The 27,682-nt window shown below is 40.5% G+C and overlaps 1 protein-coding gene across 1 annotated transcript; it reads left to right on the top strand.

Annotated features, from left to right (window-relative positions):
• The first annotated feature begins 6,116 nt into the window (after positions 1–6,116).
• On the top strand, positions 6,117–19,673 carry LOC127850005 (putative transporter SVOPL). The gene is made up of 14 exons (XM_052382739.1): positions 6,117–6,258; positions 7,015–7,190; positions 8,095–8,193; positions 9,322–9,393; positions 9,908–10,032; positions 10,860–10,923; positions 11,691–11,816; positions 12,408–12,536; positions 16,317–16,470; positions 16,937–17,017; positions 18,183–18,376; positions 18,734–18,823; positions 19,330–19,443; positions 19,659–19,673. Exons 1-14 carry the CDS (start codon positions 6,219–6,221, stop codon positions 19,671–19,673), a joined length of 1,479 nt encoding a protein of 492 aa, XP_052238699.1. The 5' UTR covers positions 6,117–6,218.
• The last annotated feature ends 8,009 nt before the right edge of the window (positions 19,674–27,682 follow it).

Genomic DNA, 27,682 nt, shown 5'->3' on the forward strand with positions numbered 1-27,682 from the left:
TCTGCTTAGACTGGATTTTCGTTTAAAAGAGACTTCCTTTAAACGAAAACTTCCATAAAAGCGGAAAGTGTCGTCCCTTATTAGCCTGTTTGTACCGCACAGACTTATCTGGTAAGATACTTTACGCACATGCATTTAGCCCGGTTTTCCCAGAGCACTGTAACTCTGAACTCACGAACGCGCTTACATTTTGCCGACCATATAAGTCGGCCAGTATTTTCCAGAACGGCGACATTGTCCTCATCCCTATGAACACCACCTGTAATACATGTTCAGGCATTTAAGTAGTTGAAGTCGTGGTAAATATTCAAATGTTTGAATTAGCTATAGATAATATGGTGTATTTTTTCCGATTTCTCAGGGAAAACAGGGCTTAATTCATGTGCGCACAGTGTGCAAAGGCTATTCTGGGACGATACATTACGCACATACATTAAGTCCCGGGACGATGCTTTACGCACATACATTAAGTCCCGGGACGATACTTTACGCACATACATTAAGTCCCGGGACGATACATTACGCACATACATTAAGTCCCGGGACGATACTTCATGCACATACATTAAGTCCCGGGACGATACTTTACGCACATACATTAAGTCCCGGAACGATACTTTACGCACATACGTTAAGTCCCGGGACGATACTTCACGCACATACATTAAGTCCCGGGACGATACTTTACGCACATACATTAAGTCCCGGGACGATACTTCACGCACATACATTAAGTCCCGGGACGATGCTTTACGCACATACATTAAGTCCCGGGACGATACTTTACGCACATACATTAAGTCCCGGGACGATACTTCATGCACATACATTAAGTCCCGGGACGATACTTTACGCACATACATCAAGTCCCGTTTTCCCATAGCGAGGCTCATCTTAAGAGCAATCACCTAGAAGCTTATAACTTTCTGTAATGTACCGCAGTAAGGTCGAAAATACTCAATGAATTAAAAATCAATTAAAAGACGTGTATACTCCACAGTAGAAAACATGACAAAGAGCCATAAATCTGTTAAAATTAACCGCAGCCCACTTTCATTCCTATATGATTTCTAGCACCATTTAACTGTGAACGTTTTAGGGAAATCCAACAGTTGCGTAGGAGTCAAGTACACACCATTTCGGGGACTTAATAATACTAATGGAACACATAAAAAGAGCCTCATTTCTACCATTACTGGACGCAGCTAAATTCCTTCCTTTCCGATCACCTACACATTCACCCATTTATGCCTAGCGTCTGGAAAAAAAGGCATTGGCAAACAGCGTAGACCCAGATGAGACGCCGCATGACGCTTAAAGGAATTTCTGTAAGAAATATTCTTAATATACAAAATCAATATATTAGACATCCCTAATTTTGGAAATAAATTGATCCAATTTAGAAGGATGGGAGAGTCCAATAGGCATAAATTGGTGAAGACTATTTCTTTTCTATACTTTGAGCGAAATACATAAAGCGGGAAGAGGAGTTGAGTATACAAAATGTAGGGACGTACCAAAGGGTAAGCTATTTGCTATGGGGTAATGGTACCGTTGTACATACATCGGTCTGTGACAGCCCCCACTGACAACGCAGCGCGTGCGACAGGACCGCCAGCAACATCATCTCGCATGCGGCCGCCATCTACACACAGGAAAACACCTAACAGATGTTGAGCAAAATACTTTTTCGGTTTCCCAATCTGCCACAAAAATGCTACTACCTAAGACCATTTAATAAAATTTGTCAGATTTGTTATGTCGTTTAAATTCCTGAATGGTGACCATTTTCTTAATTGAAAACAATCCATACAATACGCATGTAAATGTATTTCTACATAAAGTAGTAAGATAAGGAACCGATACTACTGTCATAAACTTGAGCCCAGCTTCGGGAAAACCGGGCTTAATGCATTCCAGATTAGCTTGTGAAGTCCGCACAAGAGATTCAGGAACGAATTGCGTAAAGTATCGAACAATATTTTTAATGCGCCTATGCAATAGTTTATTCTTGAGGTTTGATTTTCTACCTTCGCTTGTAAATTATAAGTGAATATCGGGCTGGTAGATATTTTGTAACAAAACGTCACACTAATTCATCTGTTGTTTTAAAACATTGTTACGCATGAGTTGAACAGCTGTTTGTTGTACTTTAAACCGTGTAGCTCTTTATAAACCACTACGTGTCACATCCTGTTCACAAGATGTACTATAGCCTATCACCTAGATAGAAAATAAAATGGGAATGAAAACCGTATGTGTTCTTGTCGTGAGTGTGCTATTTCTCTACGTGGCGTAACTTTTTTCTGACGTAAAATGGATTAGACGCCGGTATACATGTCTGTTAAATACACCAAACTCTGTACCGTTGAAGGTAAGCTGGATTGTAGTTCTGGATTCCATAACTTAGACATGTATTATTTTGTATTCTTTTTGAGACATGTCTAGTCAATACTATAACACTTGTCTTCTTAAGTTTGTGTAGCACCTTTAGAACTCTATAACAGCATCGTTAATTATTCTATGTATTCCATACTTGGTACTGACTATTCATTATTGACGATACGAAACGCGATTTTTTGGCCGCGCCTATTAACACGAAGGTCCATTAAACATAACTGAGAGTGAACGATGTTACAAGACAGCCATGTTCATCATCCAAACAATTCCTAGTTTTTGGAATGGCTGAACACATCGTAAACCAAGACTGGTCGATCTTTGTAGAGTCCACTCATTTGCAGCCCTTCTTGACAGACTCGAAAATTGCCTACAACCCGCATTTTAAAACTATTTTTCAATCATGCTTCCCTGACAAAAAAGAAGGTTAGAGCTGTTATTAAGAGTACCGTGAGCAGGAAACACGTCCATTTGAGCCTCACATTGGGAAAACCAGGCTTAATGCGTGTGCGTCAAGTGTCGTCCCAGAGTAGCCTGTGCAGTCCGCACATGCTAATCAGTGACGACACTTTCTTCTTTTATTCTATATCTCATTTAAAGGAAGAATTTTCTTAGCGAAATTCCAATTCAAGCGGGAAGCGTGGCCCTTGATTAGCCTATGAGGACTGCTAATCTGGAACGAAACTTTAACCCACTTATGCCTGGTGGACTCTCCCATCCTTTTACATTGGATCAATTTATTTCTAAAATTAGAGATGTCTAGTATACTTATTTCTATATTTAAAATATTTCTTTTAGAAATTCCTTTAAGCAAACAGCGTAGACCCAGATGAGACGCCGCATCATGTGGCGTCTCATCTGAGTCTTCGCTGTTTGCCAAGGCATTTTTTCTAGACGCTAGGCATAAATGGGTTAAGCACATTCATTAAACCCCGTTGACCCAGATCGAGGCTCATTTCATGTTTGTTAAAGTCGCTGTTGTGACACATGTGTGATATAATCGACCTTAACATCACACCTGTCAAATGTACTATTATTTTCGTTTGTCCAGTTTGGTAGAAACAAACATAAATTAATATGTCACATACGCGTTCATCTGAAACCATTGTTGACATTATAATTATACCACCACTACAAACACCACTGCCACTGCCACCGCCGCAGCCGCCGCAGCCACCACCACCACCACCACCACCACCACTTCCACCGCAACTGCCGCCGCCGCTGCCACCACAACCACCGCCGCCACCACCACCACAACCACCATCACCACATCCACCACCACCACAACCACTACCACCAGCTCCTCCTCCCCCACTACCACCACTACAACCATAACCTCCTCCTCCTACACCACCACCACCACCACCACATCCTCCTCCTCCTCCACCACCACCACCACCAACACCTCCATCAGCACCACCACCACCACAACCAACACCACCACCACCATCAGCACCGCCAATGCCAACAACTCCTCCTCCTCCTCTACCACCACCACCACAACCACCTCCTCCTTCTCCACCACCACCGCCAACGCCGCCACCACCACCACGACCACCACCATCAAAACCACCACCACCACCTCCTCCTCCTACTCTACCACCACCATCACCTCCTTCTTCTATTCCACTACCACCACCACAACCACCCCCAACGCCACCACCACCACTATCACCACCACCACCACCACCACCTCAACCACCACTTCCACTACCACTACCACCACCACCACCACCACCACGGTCCACCACGGTCCACCACCACCACCACCCTCACCACCCTCACCACCACCACCTCCACCATCAACACCACCACCTCCTACTCCACCACCACCACCACCACCACCACCACCATTAGCACCATCACCACCAACAACTTATCCTCCTCCTCCTCCACTACCACCACCTCAAACACCTTCTCCACCACCACCGCCAACGCCGCCACCACCACCACTACCATCAACACCACCATCACCACCTCCTTCTCCACTACCACTACCACCACCACAACCACCCCACCATCACCACCACCATCACCACCACTACCTCCACCTCCACCACAACCACCACCACCACGCTCACCACCACCACCACCACCACCATCATCACCACCACCACCATCACTATCACCACCACCACCATCACAACCACCACCACCACCACCTCCTCCTCCTACTCCACCACCACCACCACCATCGCCATCGCCGCCACCACCACCACTTCCACCACCACCACCATCACCACTTCCACCACCATCACCTTCACCACTTCCACCACCACCACAACCACTAACAATACCACCACAAACGTTAGCATTATCACAATCATCATCTCCATCACCAACACTACAACGATCATATTTAGTATATTCAGCATCATGGTTGTCCTCATCAGAACCAGCATCGCGACCATTATAAAGGTACCCACCATCAACATCAGCACCATCATAACATCATTATCTTCGTTATCCGCGTTATCACCATTATTACCAAAATGATCATCACCATTTCGACCATCAATCACCATCAAGTGTATATGATCACCATTATATATGTATGAGCGGTCTTGTTGTTACTGCCTAACTGTGTGACGTTCTGTTCACGTGGAAAAGTGAACAAACGAAAGCTGTTGCACACAGGAAAATGTTACATTTCTAAACAATGTTTTCAGTATATTAAACATATTGTCTGTAATTTCTATATAATAGAAAGTACATACGTGCAATTAATATAAGCATATTTGCACAGTTATGCGTATATTTGTACAATTACACGTGGTTACTATTATTTGACATTTTAATATCGCTGCAGCAAATACGTAATATCGATTACATAACAGTATTATTGGAACTTATACTCAAATACACAAGACACTTATATCTGAACATTAATTTCACAGACTAAAATAGTATTTTCATACTTATAATTCCGTTTGGATCAATACCTGAAAGTGATCGCTCGATCAGTACAATACATCGATTAAGAAGCACGCCTTTGGCTATTTCTACCATAACTCAAAACGCCGCTTTTTATATTTTCTCACTTTTCGCAACATTATCTGGTTAAGCCAGTACTATTACTTTAGATGTTCGCTGAAGGTTCTTTAGCTAGCCGTTGGCTATGCAGTGAATGTTTAAGTTACAATTTTAAGGCGGGGGGGGGGTGGAGGGTTGGAGGACGGCGCATACACCCCTGTTGCCCAATATAAATCCCCCTATCCGTATAATTTAAGTTCTAGTTTACATACTGCGGTATGAATATGATACTACCGTCTTCGATTTATTTTAAAGTAATCGCATTTGTCTCCCTTGGTTCGGTGAATCAGGAACGGTTAGGGTACATAAGTGGATTATATCCGCAACCACTTATAAAAATATTTTAGGGACGTCTCGTTGATAATACACCGGTCTTAATGTTACGTAATGTTTGCATGGCGACATTTGTAAGATTATTTCATTTATTATACTGAGCCTCGCTAAAGCATTATTTAAATAAAACGTAAAAGAAGTTCACTAAAGATGCTTTATTTTTTGTATTATTGATTACTAATTTTACAGTATATCCGTCATCCAAAAGTCCCGTGTGTGTGGTTACTTTTATTCATTCCATCAATACATGCTGTGGTTGCTTCACCTACATTTCCTGTTTAATATGCGTCCATATTTACTCGATATACATCCATAATGCCACTGTGCGACATCTATCTGTGCTTTCTAAACGGATATCGATCATATCGCTAGCTAGCTAGTGTAGTGTACACTTCTGGTCGAGCTTTCAATCTGAGCTGCATCCTTCACATTAATATGACGTTTAATTGCAAATGGATTTTAGTCTTGCTGACGGTAGAATATTCTTCACCAGTAAGTTATAAAGGCACGCTTTAAATCATAAATTTAATTGAATATACAGTAAAACTGCGATAACTCGAGATAGCACGGGACTGACCTCGATGCTCGAGTTATCGCACGTTTCGAGTATTCCTTGGTTTTATACTATAACTATTATTTGATTTCACTGTTTCGGTTGGTGATGCTTAACGTCTGACCGCAAACGCTTTATTTAGGTTACAATATACTAAAAAATCGTTTCATGTAAAGCTGTACTCTCTAAAAAAATATCATAGTTGACTCGAAGGCATGTTTTAGATCTTAGACTATTGTTCGGATTTTATCTTTCGGAGATAATGGTAGGGCATAAATAGGTGTTCACGACTGAAACCCTGAAATATGATAATCTTGGAGACTTAAGTGAAGCCTTGCACTGAAAAAGGTTACATTCCACTAAGAAACGGCCGAAAAAAAAGTTGCAAAAACAGTCGATTTTGATTAGCGTCAGGTTCATTTTTGGTTTGAACATGACATATCTTTTTTATTGCATAAATCGATTCCGCTAAGAATGATATTAGGAAAAGGTATGGTAATGGGGGTCTCTATGTGCACAATGTTGCATTTATTTTCAAAGTTGTCGCTTTTACATTGAATTACATAGGGAAACTATTTAGTATATTGTGACCTTTACATGTAATACGGTGTTTGGAAAGAAAAGGTTTTGTAAAAATCGCTTCAGGATACAATAAACTAAACAATAGGAATGCTCGTTCATTCATTGTATTGTAGACACACAGGAGCGGTTTTTCGAGGACGGCAATGTAGACATAAGGGCGAGGTTGCCATGCGAGAGAAGGCGCTCCTCGTGCGATGCTGATCGGAAGTTCACGGTGGAGGAGGCAGTGGAGGTGCTGGGGGTCGGCTTGTTCCAGTTCCGTCTATGGGCCATTACGGGGCTCTTTTCTGTACGTATTGCAGTGTACAGTAGTGTAAATAATCATGTTGTTTATTTGTGGTGTTATAAGGAATGCGTATACAAAAAATTATTGTGCCGCCATAAGAGATACAAGCTGTTAAATGAATTGATAATCGTTAACACCTTCTAAAATTCTGTTTGTAAAATATAAGTGCATGAATACGTTTATAGTACAAATCGTACCCATACAAATTCCGGTAATGTAAGCCATTAAACATGTAATAACAACGACAATTGAAATGCGACGTTCAATATATGAATATGGTACTACAAGTACTTTGTTTATTCTTGTAAGTCAACCTTATGGTCTGCGATTATTTTAAAATAGTTTAAATGTAATCGAGACACTACTAGTATTGCTAACCGGTATGGTCTAATCAGGTTTTACCAGCCTGTCCTAAGTAACACATCTCAGAGATATGTTGTAAATCTAAACGTTGTAACTATTAAATGTGAGCCGCGCTCTGGGAAAACCGGGCTTATCAGGGACGACAATTTCCGCCTATACTGGATTTTTGTTTAGGTGAGACTTCCTTTAAACAGAGAATTCCATAAAAGCGGAAAGAGGGAAAGTGTCGTCATTGATAAGCCTGTGCGGACTGCACAGGCTAATCTGGGACGAAAATTTATTCATTAAACCCTGTTCTCCAAGAGCGCGGCTCATTATTATATAACAAACTCGTAAAGATTCCTATTCATAAGCGCAAAGAAGCAACTTTTTATGAAACATGTCCAAACACATGTAAGTAGATATGGGGATTTGATTTCAATTTAAAAAGGTCAAAACGCAGAAAATTAAACGAATTAAACAAGAACGAAATCTGACAAACTCGGGAAACCGAAAAAAAAAACTCATTTTGATCGACACGTGTAAGCTGTTCTGCTGTTTGTAGATGGCGGACTCATGCGAGATGATGTTGCTGGCGGTCCTGTCGCCCGAGCTGCGCTGCCAGTGGGGGCTGTCACAGACGCAGGTGGCGCTCATCACAACGGTACCATAGCACACAGCACACAGCTACTTACGCAATTCGTAGACTTACGCACATATTTTAAATTCAGTATAGTTCTTTCAAATTTTTGCTACATTGACATATGATATGTTTTAATAAAATTCATACTATAATAATACATTGCAAGTAAAAATTAATATGGATCAATCTAAAATAAATGAAATTCAATTATTTTAAAATATGTGCGTAAGATTTGCGTAAGTTGCTTAGTAAAACGGTACCGTCTTTTGGAAACTTATGTCGCCTTTGTCCACATTGATTTCGTTTGTATTGAATTTTATTCCTCCACTTAGTGGGAGGCATAAAGCATCAATCAATTCGTACGTACCGAAATTTTGTATACTCAATTATACTGAAAGCTGGGGGAAATTCGCTCAAAGTTTGAAAACGAAATGATCTTAATAGGTAAGTGATCGTAAAGGAAGGAAGTTTTGCTGCGACCAATTTTGGTAGATATATGGCCCTTTTTATGTTTTCCATTTATAATATTTAGTCCCCGAAATTATGTGTACTCGACTTTGAAGAACTTGTGTGATAGTAATCGTGTAGGAATGAATGTGGGCTGTGGGAAATTTTAGCAGATTTATGGCCCTTTGTCATGATGTCCACTGTGGAATATATACGTTTTTAAATTGATTCTAATAAATTTAGAAGTTTCGACCTTACTGCGGTACTCTACTGAAAGTTAAAAGCCTGTAGTTGATTGCACCTCAGATGAGCGTCGTTCCGGGAAAACTGGGCTTAATGTATGTGCGTAAAGGGTCATCCAAGATTAGCCTGTGCAGTACACACAGGCTAATCATGCACGATACTTTCCACTTTTATGGAATTGTACGTTTACAGAAGTCTATTCTAAATGAAAATCCAGTTTAGGCGGAAAGTGTCGTCCCTCATTTGCATGTGCGAACTGCACAGGCTGATCTGGAACGACACTTTACGCACATGTATTAAGCCCTGTTTTCCAAGAGCGAGGCTCCTATATATTGAACTTTCCAAACAAATCGGAAAAAATAACTACCAAATAAAACTTCTTATTAACTAAAGCTCATTCAAATATTTGAATACTTACCAGTGACTTCAACTACTTAAATTCCCAAATATGTTTTACAGGTCGTGTTCATAGGGATGGGGACAACGTCGCCGTTCTGGGGAATACTGGCCGACAGATATGGCCGGCGAAATGTGAGCGCGTTCGTGAGAAGCCAGAGTAACAGCAGTCCGCACATTCTAATCAGGAACGACGCGTTCCGCCTAGACGAGATTTTCGTTTAGAAGTGACTTCCTTTAAACGAACAATTCAATAATAGCGGAAAGTTTCATACCTGATTAGCCTGTGCGGAATGCACGGGCTAATCTGTGACGATACTTTACGAACATGCATTAAGCCCGGTTTTCCCAGAGCGTGGCTCATGTCATTGTACAACGTTTCTGTATGCAAACTGTTTAATTTTATTATAAAGACTAACTTAATGTGCGAAATAGAAGACATACATTTGAATGCAAACGCGAGACGTCTTTAAAAAAGGCTACTTTATCAGTTGCAGCATTACAATTATTTTACTAGCATAATCAGTTATAAACACACTTCAACACATATCACTACTGTTGTTGTTGTTGAAAGGTTATTTCTTTACAAAGGAGAACTCTTTACAATCAAAAGACAAAGAAATCATAAATGTACCTTTGCTCTTTTCAGAATCTAATGCTTGCGTCGGTTGTCGTTTGGTACTTCGGTCTGCTGACGTCATTCAGTCCGTCCTATTTCTGGATTCTTCTGCTGCGGGGACTTGTGGGTGCGGGGATGGCTGGCATGCCGCATGGGTACGTGAATGCCTATATGAATCGCGTCAGGCGAAAATGGGTCATCTATCATATGCGGCCAGCGTTGCTCCAGATCAGTCTACGAATTTCCGCAGTCAGGTCGGGAGCTACACTGGCCCATATGAATTATTATAATACTTATATAGGTTTTAATCTTTTAATGACGTATCAAAACTGAGTAATGGAACAAAACTAAGTTGTCTTAGTTTCTCATTATTTTGGCATGAACACTGGCAAAATTTACTCTGCAAAGTATAATAGCGAACATTTGAAAACTTGATATTTTCTTTACATGCCTTCACCGTTATTTCTAAATATATACGTGGGAATGGGTGTATGCTTTAGACATCACTGGACGAAATATAAATCTTGTTGTGGAATTATCCGTATAGTATACAGAATGAAAATACAAAAATGTTGCATGTTGGTAGGTTATTAGTTTAATTTAGTCTTAAACCATTCATAATAAGTAATGGAAATCTTGCATAGACAAGTCTACACGGTGACGTGTGTGACTCTCTTAAGAATAATTTATTTAATTATGTGACATACGTTACCTGTTGATACTACAGTACGTTCATACTTACGACGTTGTTATTTCTGTTCTCCTTTCATGAGGCCTATGTGAAGAAGCCATTTAGGTTTCAGATAGAAACAGGTAAATAAGATTATATTTTAAGTCGTATTACCGGTAATAAAGAGGTTTCTCTGCCTTATATTTTAAAATATTGAACTGATTCGAAAACGACGTAGTTTATCTGCCTAGTAAGACATTCGAACATAAATGCCTTTGCTTTTGCATTTGTTTTCTCCTTCTATTATTTTAGGTTCACACTACTAACTGAATATCTTCCACAGAAGTACAGGGCCAAAATTCTTATATTTGGATCGGTGGGTTAAATTTCGTTGTCCTTAAACTTAAGAATTCGTATTTCAAGAAAATGGAATCAAATATCACTGTCCAGCGTGTTCCATTTTTATTGCAACAAGTCTGGCCTTGCAGAAGGTAACTGTAATACGGTCTTATACGTTATTGTGAAAAGAATCCTTCTTGAGGAAGCTGTTTACTTTTAATGTTGTAAACCAATATGTTTTGAATATTTCCAACAAACGGTCAATAATTCCTAGCAAAAAACAAACAAACTCGTGTTTCTTTCAAAGGAAACATTCATCAGTTGACATTGTGTCATTGATTTTTCTCACAAGCTTTACCGCGAAAGCGAAATTGGTTGTGAACAATTTATTAACAGTTAAAGACGTGTCACCCATGCTCCCAGCACTGAATCAAGCCTTACATTGATTAGCGCATGTTGAAACGGAAATAAACTTCTATGAATGAACTTTTCAGAACTCCAAACATATCAGAGCTTCGCTCTGGGAAAACCGGGCTTAATGCACGTGCGTAAAGTGTCGTCCCAGATTAGCCAGTGCAGACCGCAAAGACTAATCAAGGACGACACTTTCCTCTTTTTTGGTATTTTTCGTTTAAAGAAAGTTTCTTCTTAGCGAAAATCATGTTAAGGCGGAAAGTGTTGTCCATGATTAATCTGGGACGACACTTAAGGTACATGCATTAAGCCACGTTTTCCCAGAGCGAGGCCCATTCGTATTCATATTAAGACCACTAGTATTCTTTTGTATTTTGTCGGTGTCCGCAGGTGTGCTGGGCCACGGGCACGATGTTTGAGATCACCCTGTCTGCCATCGTGATCCCGCGGCTTGGCTGGAGGTGGCTCCTCGCTCTGTCCTCTATCCCCTGTTTCGCCATCATCGTCCTCTTCCGGGTAATAACAACACGCGTAACAGGGACATTCACGTATTTATTTGAAGCCATGCACTAACAGTTCACAAACATATGACTTGTCATCGTCGTACATCCACTGTCAATCCACATTTAAATTCGGAATTCATGCTAAACTATATAATATAGGTTCAGGAAATGGACGTCATGGAAACTGACGCATTTTAAATAGAATATGTTAGTAGGTAAGTGTGTGAAATAAGATGTCGCTTTTTTCGTAAATATAGTATTGTTTTATCACAAAAATAAATAATTTATGCAATAATATATATCCGATAAGCATGTATGGATGCAATAATTTCTATGTTTACATGTTTCTATATATTTGACATCACTTGTATATCAGAAGATTAAAATGTATTTATGGCCGTTGGACATACGATCCAATTTATCATATTGGTAGTGGGTATTGGTATTAGTAATATATTTTTTTATCTTCAGTTTTAGTGTGAGTATCATTTAAGTATCTTAACAATTATGTATTTTCTGAGCACTTACTAATACCGGTTAGTTTCCTTTATTCCACGGGTAGACCTATAGCGCTTGTTTTTATTCGGTCTTGTGTTCGGTTCAGTACCTGCCGATGTCGGCCCGGTACCTGGTGGGCGCTGGACGCAAGGAGGAGGCATTCAGGATACTGCAGTCCATCGCCAAGATCAACAAAACGCAACTTCCAGAGGGCGAACTGGTTGAGGAAATGCAGGTCAGTGTCTTATATTTATTAAAAAGTGAAAGTCCAGTTTCATAATGGAGATTAATCGTATCATCACTTTGAGGTATTTTATTAACTGGCACCAATGTACATTTGACAAAAGCACACGACAAAGCAAATGGAAAAAGCATGTATGAGAATCGTCATGCAAATATTGGTACTGTGGCTTACGCGACCAACGTATCTCCAGACCAGCCTTCGCAATTGGCCCTGTGCCATACGCGACCAGCGTATCTCCAAACCAGCCTCCGCAATTGGTCCTGTGCCTTACGCGACCAGAGTATCTTCAGACAAGCCTTCGCAATTGGTCCTGTGCCTTACGTGACCAACGTATCTCCAGAGCAGCCTCAGCAATTGGTCCTGTGCCTTACGCGACCAGCGTATCTCCAGACCAGCCTTCGCAATTGGTCCTGTGCCTTACGCGACCAGCGTATCTTCAGACTAGCCTTCGCAATTGGTCCTGTGCCTTACGCGACCAACGTATCTCCAGACCAGCCTTCGCAATTGGTCCTGTGCCATACGCGACCAGCGTATCTCCAGACCAGCCTTCGCAATTGGTCCTGTGCCATACACAACCATCGCATCTCCTGACCAGCCTTCGCAATTGGTCCTTTGCCTTACGCGACCAGCGTATCTCCAGACCAGCCTTCGCAATTGGTCCGGTGCCTTACGCGACCAACGTATCTCCAGACCAGCCTTCGCAATTGGTCATGTGCCTTATGCGACAAGCGTATCTCCAGACCAGCCTTCGCAATTGGTCCTGTGCCATACGCGACCAGCGTATCTCCAGACCAGCCTTCGTAATTGGTCCTGTGCCTTACGCGACCAGCGTATCTTCAGACCAGCCTTAGCAATTGGTCCTGTGCCATACGCTACCAGCGTATCTCCAGACCAGCCTTCGCAATTGGTCCTGTGCCATACGCGACCAACGTATCTACAGACCAGCCTTAACAATTGGTCCTGTGCCTTACGCGACCAGCGTATCTTCAGACCAGCCTTTACAATTGGTCCTGTGCCTTACGCTACCAGCGTATCTCCAGACCAGCCTTCGCAATTGGTCCTGTGCCTTACGCGACCAACGTATCTCCAGACCAGCCTTCGCAATTGGTCCTGTGCCATACGCGACCAGCGTATCTCCAGACCAGCCTTTACAATTGGTCCTGTGCCTTACGCGACCAGCGTATCTCCAGACCAGCCTTCGCAATTGGTCCTGTTCCTTACGCGACCAGCGTATCTTCAGACCAGCTTTCGCAATTGGTCCTGTGACTTACGCGACCAGCGTATCTTCAGACCAGCATTGGCAGTTGGTCCTGTGCCTTACGCGACCAGCGTATCTCCAGACCAGCCTTCGCAATAGGTCCTGTGCCTTACGCGACCAGCGTATCTTCAGACCGGCCTTCGCAATTGGTCCTGTGCCTAACGCAACCAGCATATCTCCAGACCAGCCTACGCAATTGGTCCTGTGCCTTACGCAATCAACGTATTTCCAGACCAGCCTTCGCAATTGATCCTGTGCCTTACGCGACCAGAATATCTCCAGACCAGCCTTCGCAATTGGTCCTGTGCCTTACGCGACCAGCGTATCTCCAGACCAGCCTTCGCAATTGGTCCTGTGCCTTAAGCGATCAGCGTATCTTCAGACCAGCCTTCGCAATTGGTCCTGTGCCATAAGCGACCAACGTATCTCCAGACCAGCCTTCGCAATTGGCCCTGTGCCTTACGCGACCAGCATATCTCGAGACCAGCCTACGCAATTGGTCCTGTGCCTTACGCGATCAACGTATCTCCAGACCAGCCTTCGCAATTGGTCCAGTGCCATACGCGACCAACGTATCTCCAACCCAGCCTTCGCAATTGGTTCTGTGCCATACGCGACCAGCGTATCTCCAGACCAGCCTTCGCAATTGGTCCTGTGCCTTACGCGACCAGCGTATCTCCAGACCAGCCTTCGCAATTGGTTCTGTGCCTTACGCGACCAGCGTATCTCCAGACCAGCCTACGCAATTGGTCCTGTGCCTTACGCGACCACGTATCTCCAGACCAGCCTTCGCAATTGGTCCTGTGCCATACGCGACCAACATATCTCCAGACCAGCCTTCGCAATTGGTTCTGTGCCATACGCGACCAACGTATCTCCAGAGCAGCCTTCGCAATTGGTCCTGTGCCTTACGCGACCAGCGTATCTCCAGACCAGCCTTCGCAATTGGTCCTGTGCCGTACGCGACCAGCGTATCTCCAGACCAGCCTTCGCAATTGGTCCTGTGTCTTACGCGACCAGCGTATCTCCAGACCAGCCTTCGCAATTGGTCCTGTGCCATACGCGACCAGCGTATTTCCAGACCAGCCTTCGCAATTGGTCCTGTGCCAAAGCGACCAGCGTATCTCCACACCAGCCTTCGCAATTGGTCCTGTGCCAACGCGACCAGCGTATCTCCAGACCAGCCTACGCAATTGGTCCTGTGCCTTACACGACCACGTATCTCCAGACCAGCCTTCGCAATTGGTCCTGTGCCATACGCGACCAACATATCTCCAGACCAGCCTTCGCAATTGGTTCTGTGCCATACGCGACCAACGTATCTCCAGCGCAGCCTTCGCAATTGGTCCTGTGCCTTACGCGACCAGCGTATCTCCAGACCAGCCTTCGCAATTGGTCCTGTGCCTTACGTGACCAGCGTATCTCCAGACCAGCCTTCGCAATTGGTCCTGTGTCTTACGCGACCAGCGTTTCTCCAGACCAGCTTTCGCAATTGGTCCTTTGCCTAACCCGACCAGCGTATCTCCAGACCAGCCTTCGCAATTGGTCCTGTGCCTTACGCGACCAGCGTATCTCCAGACCAGCCTTCGCAATCGGTCCTGTGTCTTACGCGACCAGCGTATCTCCTGACCAGCCTTCGCAATTGGTCATGTGCTTACGCGACCAGCGTATCTCCAGACCAGCCTTCGCAATTGGTCCTGTGCCAACGCGACCAGCATATCTCCAGACCAGCCTTCGCAATTGGTCCTGTGCCAACGCGACCAGCGTATCTCCAGACCAGCCTTCGCAATTGCGCAGTCTGGTCAGGAGCTACGCTGTTCGCTGAAAAGTCAAGCAAAGTTTCGTGGTCTCATTAGAGGACAGGGCAGTTCATGACCAGACTGCGCATGAGCAGGCTGGTATGGAGCTACACTGGCCGCATATTACTTATGACCCATTTTCACATGACAAGGCTTCTATGGTCACCTTTTAGAATGGTCACTCCAAAGCATAGAATTGTAGTTGAATGTGGTTGTCAGAATCGTTTTCTGAGTTTTTCTTGTTTTTATCGTGCAGTAAAACGAATGACAAGTATTGTTGTGAGTTGATGACTGTTGCCATTAAACCATATTTCAAACGGTGGGTTGTCAATTCCTTTCTATGAATTCAGAAGCTCAAAGTAATTAACTGCAGTAAATAATAATAGGTAACTGAATGTTAAGCCATAAAAAGAGAGTACAACACGTGGTAAAATATTTCAATGAAATATGTTTGAGACTTGGTAATATTATCAAGCCATAATTATTTTATTTAAGGATAACTACTAGTACTGAGTAACTGAGCTACTGAGTAACCTTTATTATTGTGTAAACTTCATGCCGAGTTTAAGCATGGTTAACACATTTATACACAGATCGTTTTAATATTTCCCGAGTTTCTCTACACTCGGAACTAATAACCATCTCTTGTCGCAGTAAATGGGTCTCGGCGGTTGGCTATCATTAGTTAGACACGCATTCCGCTCCTTTTCCCAGGACCAAAGAGGGCACCCGAAGCTCCTGTTTTCCCGCTCTTACCTCCGTACGACGCTACAACTGTGGGTCCTGTGGTTCGGGACTGCCCTCACTTATTATGGAATGGTTCTGGCCAGCGCTGAGATACTTCAACTGCACAACGCCAAGACCGCAGGTAAGAACGTGCATCGCGTGTTGTTGCATATTGAGCCTAGTCTGTCAACAGACTGATAATTTTCTTTTCTTTTCTAATTTCACAACTACTTCTTGAGATGCCTTGCATTACAATATCAAAGCTCCTTTTCTCTTCTGGCTGCATTTTAAGCAGATAAGAAAACGTAACCCTGTTTAGTATAAGTACAGTACAAGAAGTGGGATAGAGTTATCTCTATAAAAATGATAAAGCAGGGCTGAAAACCGTCTATATTGAGCTGTATGATGCGAGAATCAATATGCAACAACACGCGATGCACGTTCTTATTATCATTATTATTATTAAACATAAATAAAAAAAATGGTTATAATCATACCGATAACATATACAGTAAAGGATAGTAACATAAAATGAAAAATAATACATGAATAAGACATCGCTAAACTGAACAATTGCTTTAAGTGAAATTTTGTATTTTCTATGATAGGTGGGCAGACGTGCAAATGCAGTGGACTGAAAGCTGACGACTATGTCTCCATGATCTTCAGTACTCTTGGAGAATACATTTGTGAGTTGTAGGGATTCAAAACCGCACTTGACAGCGGGTTTATTTTAGAATCGCTCTGGGAAAACTGGACTTAATGAATGTGCGTAAAGTGTCGTTCCAGATTAGCATGTGCCGTTCGCACAGGCTAATCAGCGACAACACTTTCCGTTTAAATTGGAATTGTGTTAAGAACATACTTTCCTTAAACGACAAATACCATAAAAGCGGAAAGTGTCGTCCCTGGTAAGCCTGCGCGGACTGCACAGACTTATCCGGGACGACACTTTACGCACATGCATTAAGCTCAGTTTTCCCAGAACGAAGTTCATTTAAATCAGTTTCCAAATGAATGCAATAAGAAACCCACGGAGAACGCAGTTAAAAAATATACTTGTATAAAGATTATAGTGGAATCAAATCGCAATCGATATTGATATATGTATGTAAGCGTGGCACCGTGGAAAAGATGAGACATTTGCTCGTGTTTTTTTCTTTTGTTGTTTCCACGACAAAGTAACTCGTTTGTTATTAATTCGTCCACACGACTTAATAAGTAACTATCGGGACCAAGTTAGTAGCCGTGGTAACGACATATCTACCTCTTTGGACCGACTTTGGAACTTGTCGAAACGCCTGTTAGAGTTCTTCAGTTTATATGTGAACAACAGTATTTGCATATTTTTTCTGCAGAGAATTCATTTAAAAGAAGTTGAAGATTTTCATCAACCTTGAACTCAACCATTAACTCGTACAAAAATTATGTCCAATAGACTAACTTGCAAGAACGACGTTAAAGAATCTTGTTCGCTGATTAGTATAATATAATTTGATATATTAAGTATCCTAACTATAACATTTGCAACATTCTAAAATGATTTTCAGACAAAGAAAAAAAAAGTTTTATTTTTCATTTCGCTTCTTGAAATAAAATATATAATATATCATAAGAATTTATGACATCGAAAATTTTCATTTTGGTATTCTGTTAACGGGTTCCTTTAATTAACATAAAACGACGAAGATGTATACTTAAACAAAAAATTCAAGGTACTTAATATGGAATTGATAAGTGATTTACAAGTATTCACTGCGTTTGTCGGAAAAATATATATTTTAAGATTCTCACTCGTGGAATTAATAGAATCGACATTCTACTGAATCGATGACGTATCCTATGTAACTTCAGCGTTGCCGCTCAACATGCTCCTCATCGACGTCATCGGGCGACGCTACACGGGCGCCGTGAACTTTGTCGGCTGCAGCGTGTTCTTCCTGCTTATCCAGGTGCACGTGTCCCAGGAGGTGCTCACGTTCTTCATCTTCATGGTGCGAGGTTTCTCTACTGGCATTTTCAACTTCGTCTATATCTACACGACGGAAGTACGTGGGTGTGCATGTGTAGTGCGGTTGTAGTTTTCTTTAGATAAGGTATATTTTTTCAAGGTGTTTTCATTGGCTTTACTATAAAATGATCAGTGTGAGGAAAAAATAATGAAAATTATGCTTATGTCAAAAGAAACAGACGCATTTTTTTATTGGAATGATTATGCAGATGACGATGACGCTATCGAAAGTGGTAGTTATGACGCGACCGCGACGCCGTTGAAGTAGAAGACAATAAGTATGCATATCTTCGTGTGCGGATGAAAAGGCAAAGGAGCATCATGGGAACACTTAGGATGATCGAAATGATTGTAATCGCAATAGTGACTTTGGTATTGCAATGTTTATCTTCAGGTTTACCCATCATCTATACGAGCGTCTGGTCTAGGTACCTCGTCCACGTGTGCCAGGGTTGGAGCTATGATTACTCCATTTCTTGCCCAGGTAATAATATACTACAAAATCATTTATTTATCTGCGTGTGTTGTTTTTTAAACCCTAGACAGTTTATTTTTCCTCAAAAATGTATGTAAAATATCTGGTCTTTGCGTTTACATTATTAAAAAAACGCTTAGAAAAACAATGTATTTGTCGATGTGTTTTTCATTTTGTAATAAAATACTATACAGCATTAATATTGGATTATTGTGTTAACGAGGGTGAGTATCTATTTGCTTGTAGGTCTATTAAAAAATCAGTTGACAATTATTGTCCTAAATAAGTATTTATTTGAGCCTGGGCTTACTGCATGTCCGGGACGGCAGTTTCAACCTGTACTTGATTTTCGTTTAGAAGAGACTTCATTGAAACGAAAAATTCCATAAAAGCTTAAAGTGTCGCCCCTGATTAGAATGTGTAAACTGCACAGGCTAATATGTAATAACACGTTACGCACATGCATTAAGCCCGGTTTTCCCAGAACGAGGCTCATTTTATGGTTCCTATACCAGGTGCTCCTGGACGCCTCTCTGTCGGCAGCTGTGTGGGTTTATGCCTGCATATGTTTCGTGTGCGCTGCGATGGCCGCCTTGTTGCCCATAAAAACCAAGGGAAGAGCCTTGCCGGTAGGCAGACATAATATTGTTAACCTAACACTTTATATTATATTTAAATCGTTTTTTTCCCAATGTAAGTAATGTGTTGTTATAATTTTGGAGGTAAACTTGATAAAACCGTGCGACACACGTCTTTGCGATTGATTATAATAATGATTCGGTACACTATTAAGGCAATGAAAATATACATTGAATTTGAAATCATTGCGATTTTTCTCTTTCAGCAAATAGTAACATGAGACAGTTTCAAGTACACAGACTGACGTCATCGCCCGATTAATCGGACATTTTACAGCACAACAAGACCAATTCACAGTGTTCATACAACTTGTTGTTTTTGTTGTTGTATTCTATAAATTCAGTTAAGGCCTTAGAAAGTTCATAACAGTGACAATGTCAAATTTCTGCGCTGCGTCACAATCAACGCTAGCATCCATGACGTCATCAATAGCAACTAGTGACCCGATCTCGTTTCCAAGGGCGGCTTCAAAAATCACCTGTAAATACATGATATTGTAAAAGTGTGTATCCTGCAAATCTGTTTACTAATATGCTCTTCTATACCGTATGCATAACAGTATTGTCACGAGCCGAGCGGTAGCTGTGATTTTACTTCAGTTTCTTTAACTTTTCCAAACTTGAAGCTTTTGTTCAAGTTTAACATGGAACTAAAATGGACTCTGATAAACAGTAAACTAAGAATAACATTTTGCCTATTCAGTTGTTTTAAAATTGTCAAAAAAAATATACAAACTCAAGATTTATAACCTTTCTAAATTTTATTCATTCATAACGAATAAATAAATAACAACTTTCAATATATATATTTCTTAACAGACAGATTAATTTTCAGACATTTACATTATAATACAGCAATATACACGTACATGTGTCATGTTAAGTATTTGCATTTTCTATTTTATAATGTTCTAAAAAGATGACAAATGCAATTTTTAAGTATTTATAAAATTCAGTCTGAATTTTAATAGCTAAGTCTTATTGAAAAATGTATTTTAAATGCTTATATAAGAAAAATAAAATAGGTCTCACACCTAGGAAAACAAAGTTCAGAGTCCTCGAATGAGAATTTTCAGTGCCTTTTATACTCTCCAAAAGCGCACACATAACGTTGTGCAATAATAACGTAAAAGCGCACATATGAATTGTGCACAAAAAGCGCACAAACAACGCGCAGTAAAGCGCGCAAGAGCGCACAATAGAATTTGAGCGTTCTTGACACGGTAAATGTCACTCATATTAAAATGATATTTCTGACGATATTACAATGAAGCAGTAGTCAAATACATATCAATTAAATCAATAAATCATTTATAAAGATGACTATTACCTTTTTAAACAATTTTTAAGAAGGAATATGAGTATTTAACAAAAGATATTGTATGACGAAACTGTCAAAATACTGTAGTCAGTGTAAACTACCCAGAAGGCACTTATGTCAGCATCAGGAAATCAACTTCCTGTTTATGCAAAAATGGCTGCCACATTAACAGACGCTTATACAATGAGACTTTTAAAAAGGATATTACAAATAATAAAGAAGCGCAAAAGGTAGGCATCGGCTGTTATCAGCTCTAACTTCCACACAGCATCCAATAAAAGCATTAAATAACAGTGACATAGTCATTTAGATGCAAAACATAAACGGTAAAAATGAACTATGTACATGTACATAAACACATGTTTTCATAAACAATCTAGGGCATGACATTACCCCTCCTTCAATTTTAAAGGTCCTCCTTTAAATAATTAAGTAATTAAAAATTTGTACTTTAACTCTCTAACAGTTACAATATCAGTAAAACTGTAATATATTAAAAAATTAACACTTTGTACAGTGTGATTTAGAGCAATTTTTTTAAGGTACAACACTTTGTACAGTGTTATGTTTCACTGCTTAAAGCACAAGAACTATCATATACAACAAAATGTTGTAAAAACAATCACAACAAATTTCAATCCTATGTACAATAATAAATTATTTGAGATCAGAGAAAGTCAATATAAATAATGTGATGACTAGACTTCCAATTTGTACAAGTAAACACAATGTAAATAATTTAACTGACTGTTCAGCAATATTTTTACATACAACAAAAAAAAATTACTCTCAAGAAAATCTTGAATACCATATTTCAACTTGAATATCAAAGTTAATTAGTCAACATGTATTCACTGACTTGCAAACATTTATACTTAAATAATTATTAAACCTTCTAAACAAAATGACTAGATAATTTAAAGCACTAAATGATACAATCCTGAATATGCAAAGCTTTAAAAGATGTTATTTAAGGTTTATTGTTATTGAAATGACAATGTTTCAATGTTTCAGACAACTAATACATACGACGATGCACGAATCTTCTGTCGCGGTGGTTTTCCTTGTCATGTCTGTCCCTTGAGTCGTGATTTCTGGGGCGCAAAGGAGAACGGTCACGGTGCTGGTTGTATCGGACGCTAGATGTTTCAGTTGCAGAATGGTCAAGACGGTGATGGGTGTTGCTGTGGCTGTAATCCGGATGATGATATGTGGGTGGGGGACACTCAGCTGCTGGTTGTGTGGGTTGGTTTTGACTCCTCAGGATGTCAGTGAGGTCTGCCATGCTCTTTGTGAAGTCACAATTGAAGCAATACTGCTTGTTGATTTCTGTGTGTATATTTTTCAAGTTGTTATTGATGTCTGCCAACACATCCATTAGTTCATTGTGTCTTTTAACAGAAGAGTTGGATGAGACTGATGATGAAGATGATGAAGAGCCAGATGAAGAGCTGGAGTCAGATGTTATTTCAGGGGCAAGAGCACGACATTCTTCGATGGTTGGCAGAGTGGTCAAAGGATCTTCTTGGTCGATTATGGCTTGAGGTGCTTCTGTTTGTGCGGTGTGAGATGGTGGGAGGCTGGTCAGGGTTAGTTGATTTGGTGCTAGCGTTGGGGTGTTTGTTGATGTTCCGATGACATTGATCAGTTGTTGCAGGGGGCCTATGCATTCCGAGAGGTTGACGTAGGTGATGGGTTGAGGTTGAAATGTCTGAAGAGGAGTAAGTCTGGACGGTTGTGCTGGAGAAGATTGCTGTAGGAAAGGAGACAGTGGCCAGTTGCTGACAGGACTCAGGTCTGGAAGCACAGACTGTATGGCTTGAGACAGAATGTCAGGCTTCTTGGAGATGGAGAGCCAATGGCGTTTGCTTTCTTCAGCAGAAAGGACAGCAACATCCCGGTCAGTAATGAGATATGGAGATTGATTACTGACAAGGAACTCCGGACTGTCAGGGATGTTTTTCTCCTGGAGCACAAGTGCATGACGACGGAAACTGTGAACATGCTTTTCCAGTTCTTCGCGTTTGAAACATCTGAAGAGGCACAGACGACAGTAGTATGGAGCTTGATCCAGACTCATGTGCTCCTTCAGGAAATGGCTGTACACGCGGTATTTCGCCTCAATGTACACTTTGTCCATCCGATGGTAGCATTTCAGGCACTGATAGGCGCGACGACGTTGACTACTGGATGAGAATTGAGACATGATGGCAAGATGATTGGTTTGTTGACTGAAAATGAATAACAAGCATGTTGTTACTTTTCTTCTGAAACATATTTTTAGTCACATCACATCACTTACAAATAACTGTTCTCCACTTATGTCTTTGGATTATGTATGCTTTAACATTGTATTTTTCTTTTCGCCGAAATTAAAATTAAAAAAAATAAATAAATAATTGATTTCGTTCAAATTCTGATGCTTTAACACCCAATTACACTTAATCATTTCACTGACGAAAATTCAAATGCAAAATATCAACAACGCTCAAGTTCACTGCTGTGCTTTCTGTTACACTGTTAACTTGATAACGATTATTTTGTCAGACTCAAAACCCGTTCTCATTCTTAATCATTGCATTTTATCAATCGGTTCCCGGCTCATTGCCCATCACACATGGTGATTCATTCCCGACCATACTTAAGGTCAATCTTTCCCTATTCAATACCGTGAATACCCGTTCTTAAGACTTTAAACAACTCTCTGACATTTTAACTTCAGAACTTTATCATGCCACAAGTTAACTATACATCTCTTCTATAACAGAATCACATTAGCACTATTCCATCACAAATACTGTTTTCTTTTGTTGACATTACTTATTACAACAATCGCAAGAGCTGATTTTTTTTCCATAACTATGTATCCATTGTGATTGTTGAGGTGCAAATACTTTTACAGTTTTAAAATACACATTTTTAAGACACAAATAAATAAACAATAATTATAATCTTTTTCTCTGCATCATCTAATGCAATGAAGTTCATACAATCTTGGTTTACACTCATGTACATCACTAAAACAAATTTTATAACTGCACATAAAATATATTAAAACACAATATGAAACATCATGGTTTAAAATTTTAACTTCCGTTGTTCTTTCAGAATCCATTTCGGCACTTGATCTCCTTCGTATGGCTTGAGTTTATTATGATGAACAATTTTTTCATTTCCTTGCTTGTCTAGTTGTAACTTGAAATTCACTTCTGAAATTTTCTTGCTCACCAGAAAAGGCCCATCGTATGTTCGTTCTAACTTCGGTGCTATTCCAGGCTTTCTTGCTTCATTGAGATACCAAACAACATCACCAGTGTTGTAAATGTTTATTGACACTCTTGCATCATAAATTGCTTTGTTGCGCTTGGCAGCAGTCCCAAGGTGATCCCTTGCTACCTGATGTGCCTTTTGAAATCTTGACCGCAGCCAGTCGACATAATCTCCATACGATGTAATAGTGTTGTTGTCGCATGTTGTTGTGCTACCGAACACCAACTCTGATGGTAAACGGACTTCTCTGCCAATGGTAAGAAGGTTTGGGGTCAATGTGGTGGACTCACTAGGTGTGGCTCTATAAGCTCCTGCGAGGCATCCTAGATTCTTATCCCATTGGTCTTGTTCTCCACAAAGGTATGCCTTTTATCATACGCACCAAGGTTATGTTAAAACGCTCTGTTTGACCGTTGCACTGTGGGTTTCGTGGACTGGTCCTTATCTTTCTTATCTCCAGCATTCTACACAACTCCTTGAAGACCTTGCTCTCGTAGTTTCGACCTTGATCGCTAAGGATGTTTAGCGGACAACCCCACCTTGAAATGTATTCATTGAGAATGCAAGATGCGCACGTCTCTGCGCTCTGATCAGGTACAGCTATTACTTCAACATATTTACTGAAAAGATTAGTTAGCACCAGAATATATCTGTTACCCCGGTCTGTGAGCGGCAGTGGACCAAGATAGTCTGTTGCAAGCACATCAAATGGTGCACCTGTTGTAATTGAACCCATAGGCGCTCGAGGTGTCTTCATTGGCTTTTTGTTCGCAGCACATGTGTCACACCTCTTAACATGCAAAAGGACATCAGTCTTCATTGCATACCAAAAATACCGTTGCCGAATTTTCTCTAAGGTCTTCTTAACACCCAAATGACCTGAAATTACAGAGTTGTGATGTTCAAAAAGAACATCAGTTTTCATAACAAATGGAACAATAAATTGCAAGTGCTCATCAGTTTGGTTCTGTCTTATGAATTTCTTAAATAATAATCCATCTCGAACAAATAAAACATCCCAGAGAACCCAATAGTGTCTCGAAGCTGGGCTGAGTGCTAAGATGTCATTACAGCTGGGCCTTTTGTTTGTTTTTTTCGCCTCCAAAATACAGCTTATATCTGGGTCAAAAGATTGTAACTTCTGAAGGTCTTCTAATGATTTATTGCATGCCCATGGTACAAAGTTTGGAAGCTGAGTTTGAAATCCTGAACTTTCAGGCTTGTCTTCCATTTGTTTTGTTGACCTTATTGGTTGGGTATCGCACGTTTGCCCTTTGCAGGTTGCATTTACCCTCGTCAAACAATCATTTAAAAAGTCTTCATGAACCATGTCTTGTGCTTTTTTTGTGCACTTCTTACACGGACCACACTTTAGAGGCTCATTCATGTCTTCTAAATTGCATTCGCAGTCTCTTGGGTTTCTACACCTTGATAAGGCATCGCAGTGACCTTGCTTGTGTCCTGGTCTGTATTCAACAGAAAAGTCATAATGTGACAAGATTTCAATCCATCTTGCAATTTTTCCTCTTGGTTCCTTAAGCTTGAAAAGCCATTTTAATGCTTGATGGTCACTTCTCACAACAAATCTTCGGCCTAACAAGTATTGTCGAAAATATTCAACAAAGTAACGGATTGCAAAAAGTTCCTTTTCAGTTACGCAATAGTTTTTTTCATTCTTGTTAAGTGCTCTGCTTGCATATGAGATAACACGTTCACGGCCATCTTGGTTTTGGTGAAGTACAGCTCCAATGCCAACGTCACTGGCGTCAACGTCCAAGCAGAATTCTCCAACCTGAAGTGGATATCCCATTATATTTGGACTGATCAGAATCTTCTTGAGATCTTCAAAAGACCTTTGGCAGTCATCATGCCACTTAAATGTCACATCTTTCTTCGTGAGCTCTACCATTGGTCTAACAAGTTTGGCAAAATCTTTAACAAATCTACGGTAATATGATCCCATAGCAACAAACTGTCTGACCTCTTTGACATTTGTGGGTACCGGCCACTGAACTATCTTTGCAACATTGATTGGGTTAGGCTTTATTCCTTGTTTCGATACCACATGCCCAAGAAACAAGACTTCTTCCTGTAAGATTTCACACTTTTCGGGCTTCAACTTCAATCCAGCAGCTTCTATTCTCTCTAAAACTTCATACACTCTGCTCATATGCTGGCTAAAATCGTTGCCAAAGACAATCACATCATCAATATAAATAAGACATGTTTCCCATTGTAAACCTTGAAGAGCAAGCTCCATTGTCCTCTGAAAGGTTGAACAAGCATTGTTGAGTCCAAACGGCATTCTCAACATTTATAATGTCCATATTTACAGACAAATGCACTTTTTGGTATATCTTCTTCTTTGAGTGGGATCTGGAAATAACCACTAGTAAGGTCAAATGTGCTAAAATATTTAGCACCAGCTACAGCATCTAGGCAATCTTGCACTCGCGGCAGGGGAAATCCATCTGGTTTGACAAGGGCATTTACTCTTCTATAATCTATACATGGTCGGACCTGTCCATTTTTCTTCATAACAAACAAAATAGGGCTTGCCCATGGTGACGTACTTTTTCTTATTACTCCCTTGTCCAGTAATTCTTCTATTGCCTTTTTTTCTGCTTCCGCATAAGCCATTGGCACTCTTCTTGGAGCTTGTTTCACTGGTTGTGCATCACCTGTATTGATAGGGTGCTCTGTTAAGTTTGTCAAACCTATGTCAAGGTCATTTTTAGAAAAACTATCTTGAAATCTAATGAGCAGCTTTGCTATGACTTGTTTTTCTTCTTAATTGCAATTTTTAACAGACGTATCGTACAATTTTTGTAAGTGTTCTGGAATTTCTTTATTTTCTAAGGATATTTCTTCTTGCACCTTATTGATAATTTGCTCCGATTTGTGACTGAAAGTAACTCGGCGTACTGAGAAATTATTGTCCTCTTCCTCTGTGTGTTCTTGACCTTTAAGTGTACTTTTTATACTGTCAATTTGTTCGGCTTGGCCTAATACTGAGTCTTGATTAATATCCACACTATATGGGAATGGATTTAAAAGACGTATTTTGCTTGTTGGGTTTCTATTTATATCAACTAATACTGAGGCCATCTTCAATGGATATGTTTCACAAAAGTGTTGTGTAGGTTCTACAATAAAATCTGTTTTTTGAGACACATCATCTAATTCTTTACGCTCAATAAACACATCAATGACCGCTTCGCTGAGAGGTGGAATAATGAAATCGTCAGCTGCTGTTACTTTTCGAACATCGTTTTTCATTCCATTTTGAATACATGGTATATTTGTGCCTTTCAAAACTATGACTCCCTTTGACAAAAGTATATCTGCGGGACCTCCATCATCATTTTGCAGAATGTCTATTCCTAACAAAACATCATCCTCAATTTCAGCAACAATCAATTCTTTGTACATTGAAACTGGCCCTAATTCAATATTAAAAAATGCTTTTCCACATTCTTTTAAAGGAATTCCACTTGCACCTGTCAAACAAGCTGATTTGTTAAGCTGAGGTCTAATTTTAGGGTCCAATTTATTGTAAACTCTGTCTGAAATGATTGTTCTTGTTGCTCCGGTATCAGTTGTTAAAATAACTGGCACATTTTCAATATTACCTTTGAT

This window comes from Dreissena polymorpha, chromosome 11 (genome assembly GCF_020536995.1).
Source record: "Dreissena polymorpha isolate Duluth1 chromosome 11, UMN_Dpol_1.0, whole genome shotgun sequence".
NCBI lineage: Eukaryota > Metazoa > Mollusca > Bivalvia > Myida > Dreissenidae > Dreissena > Dreissena polymorpha.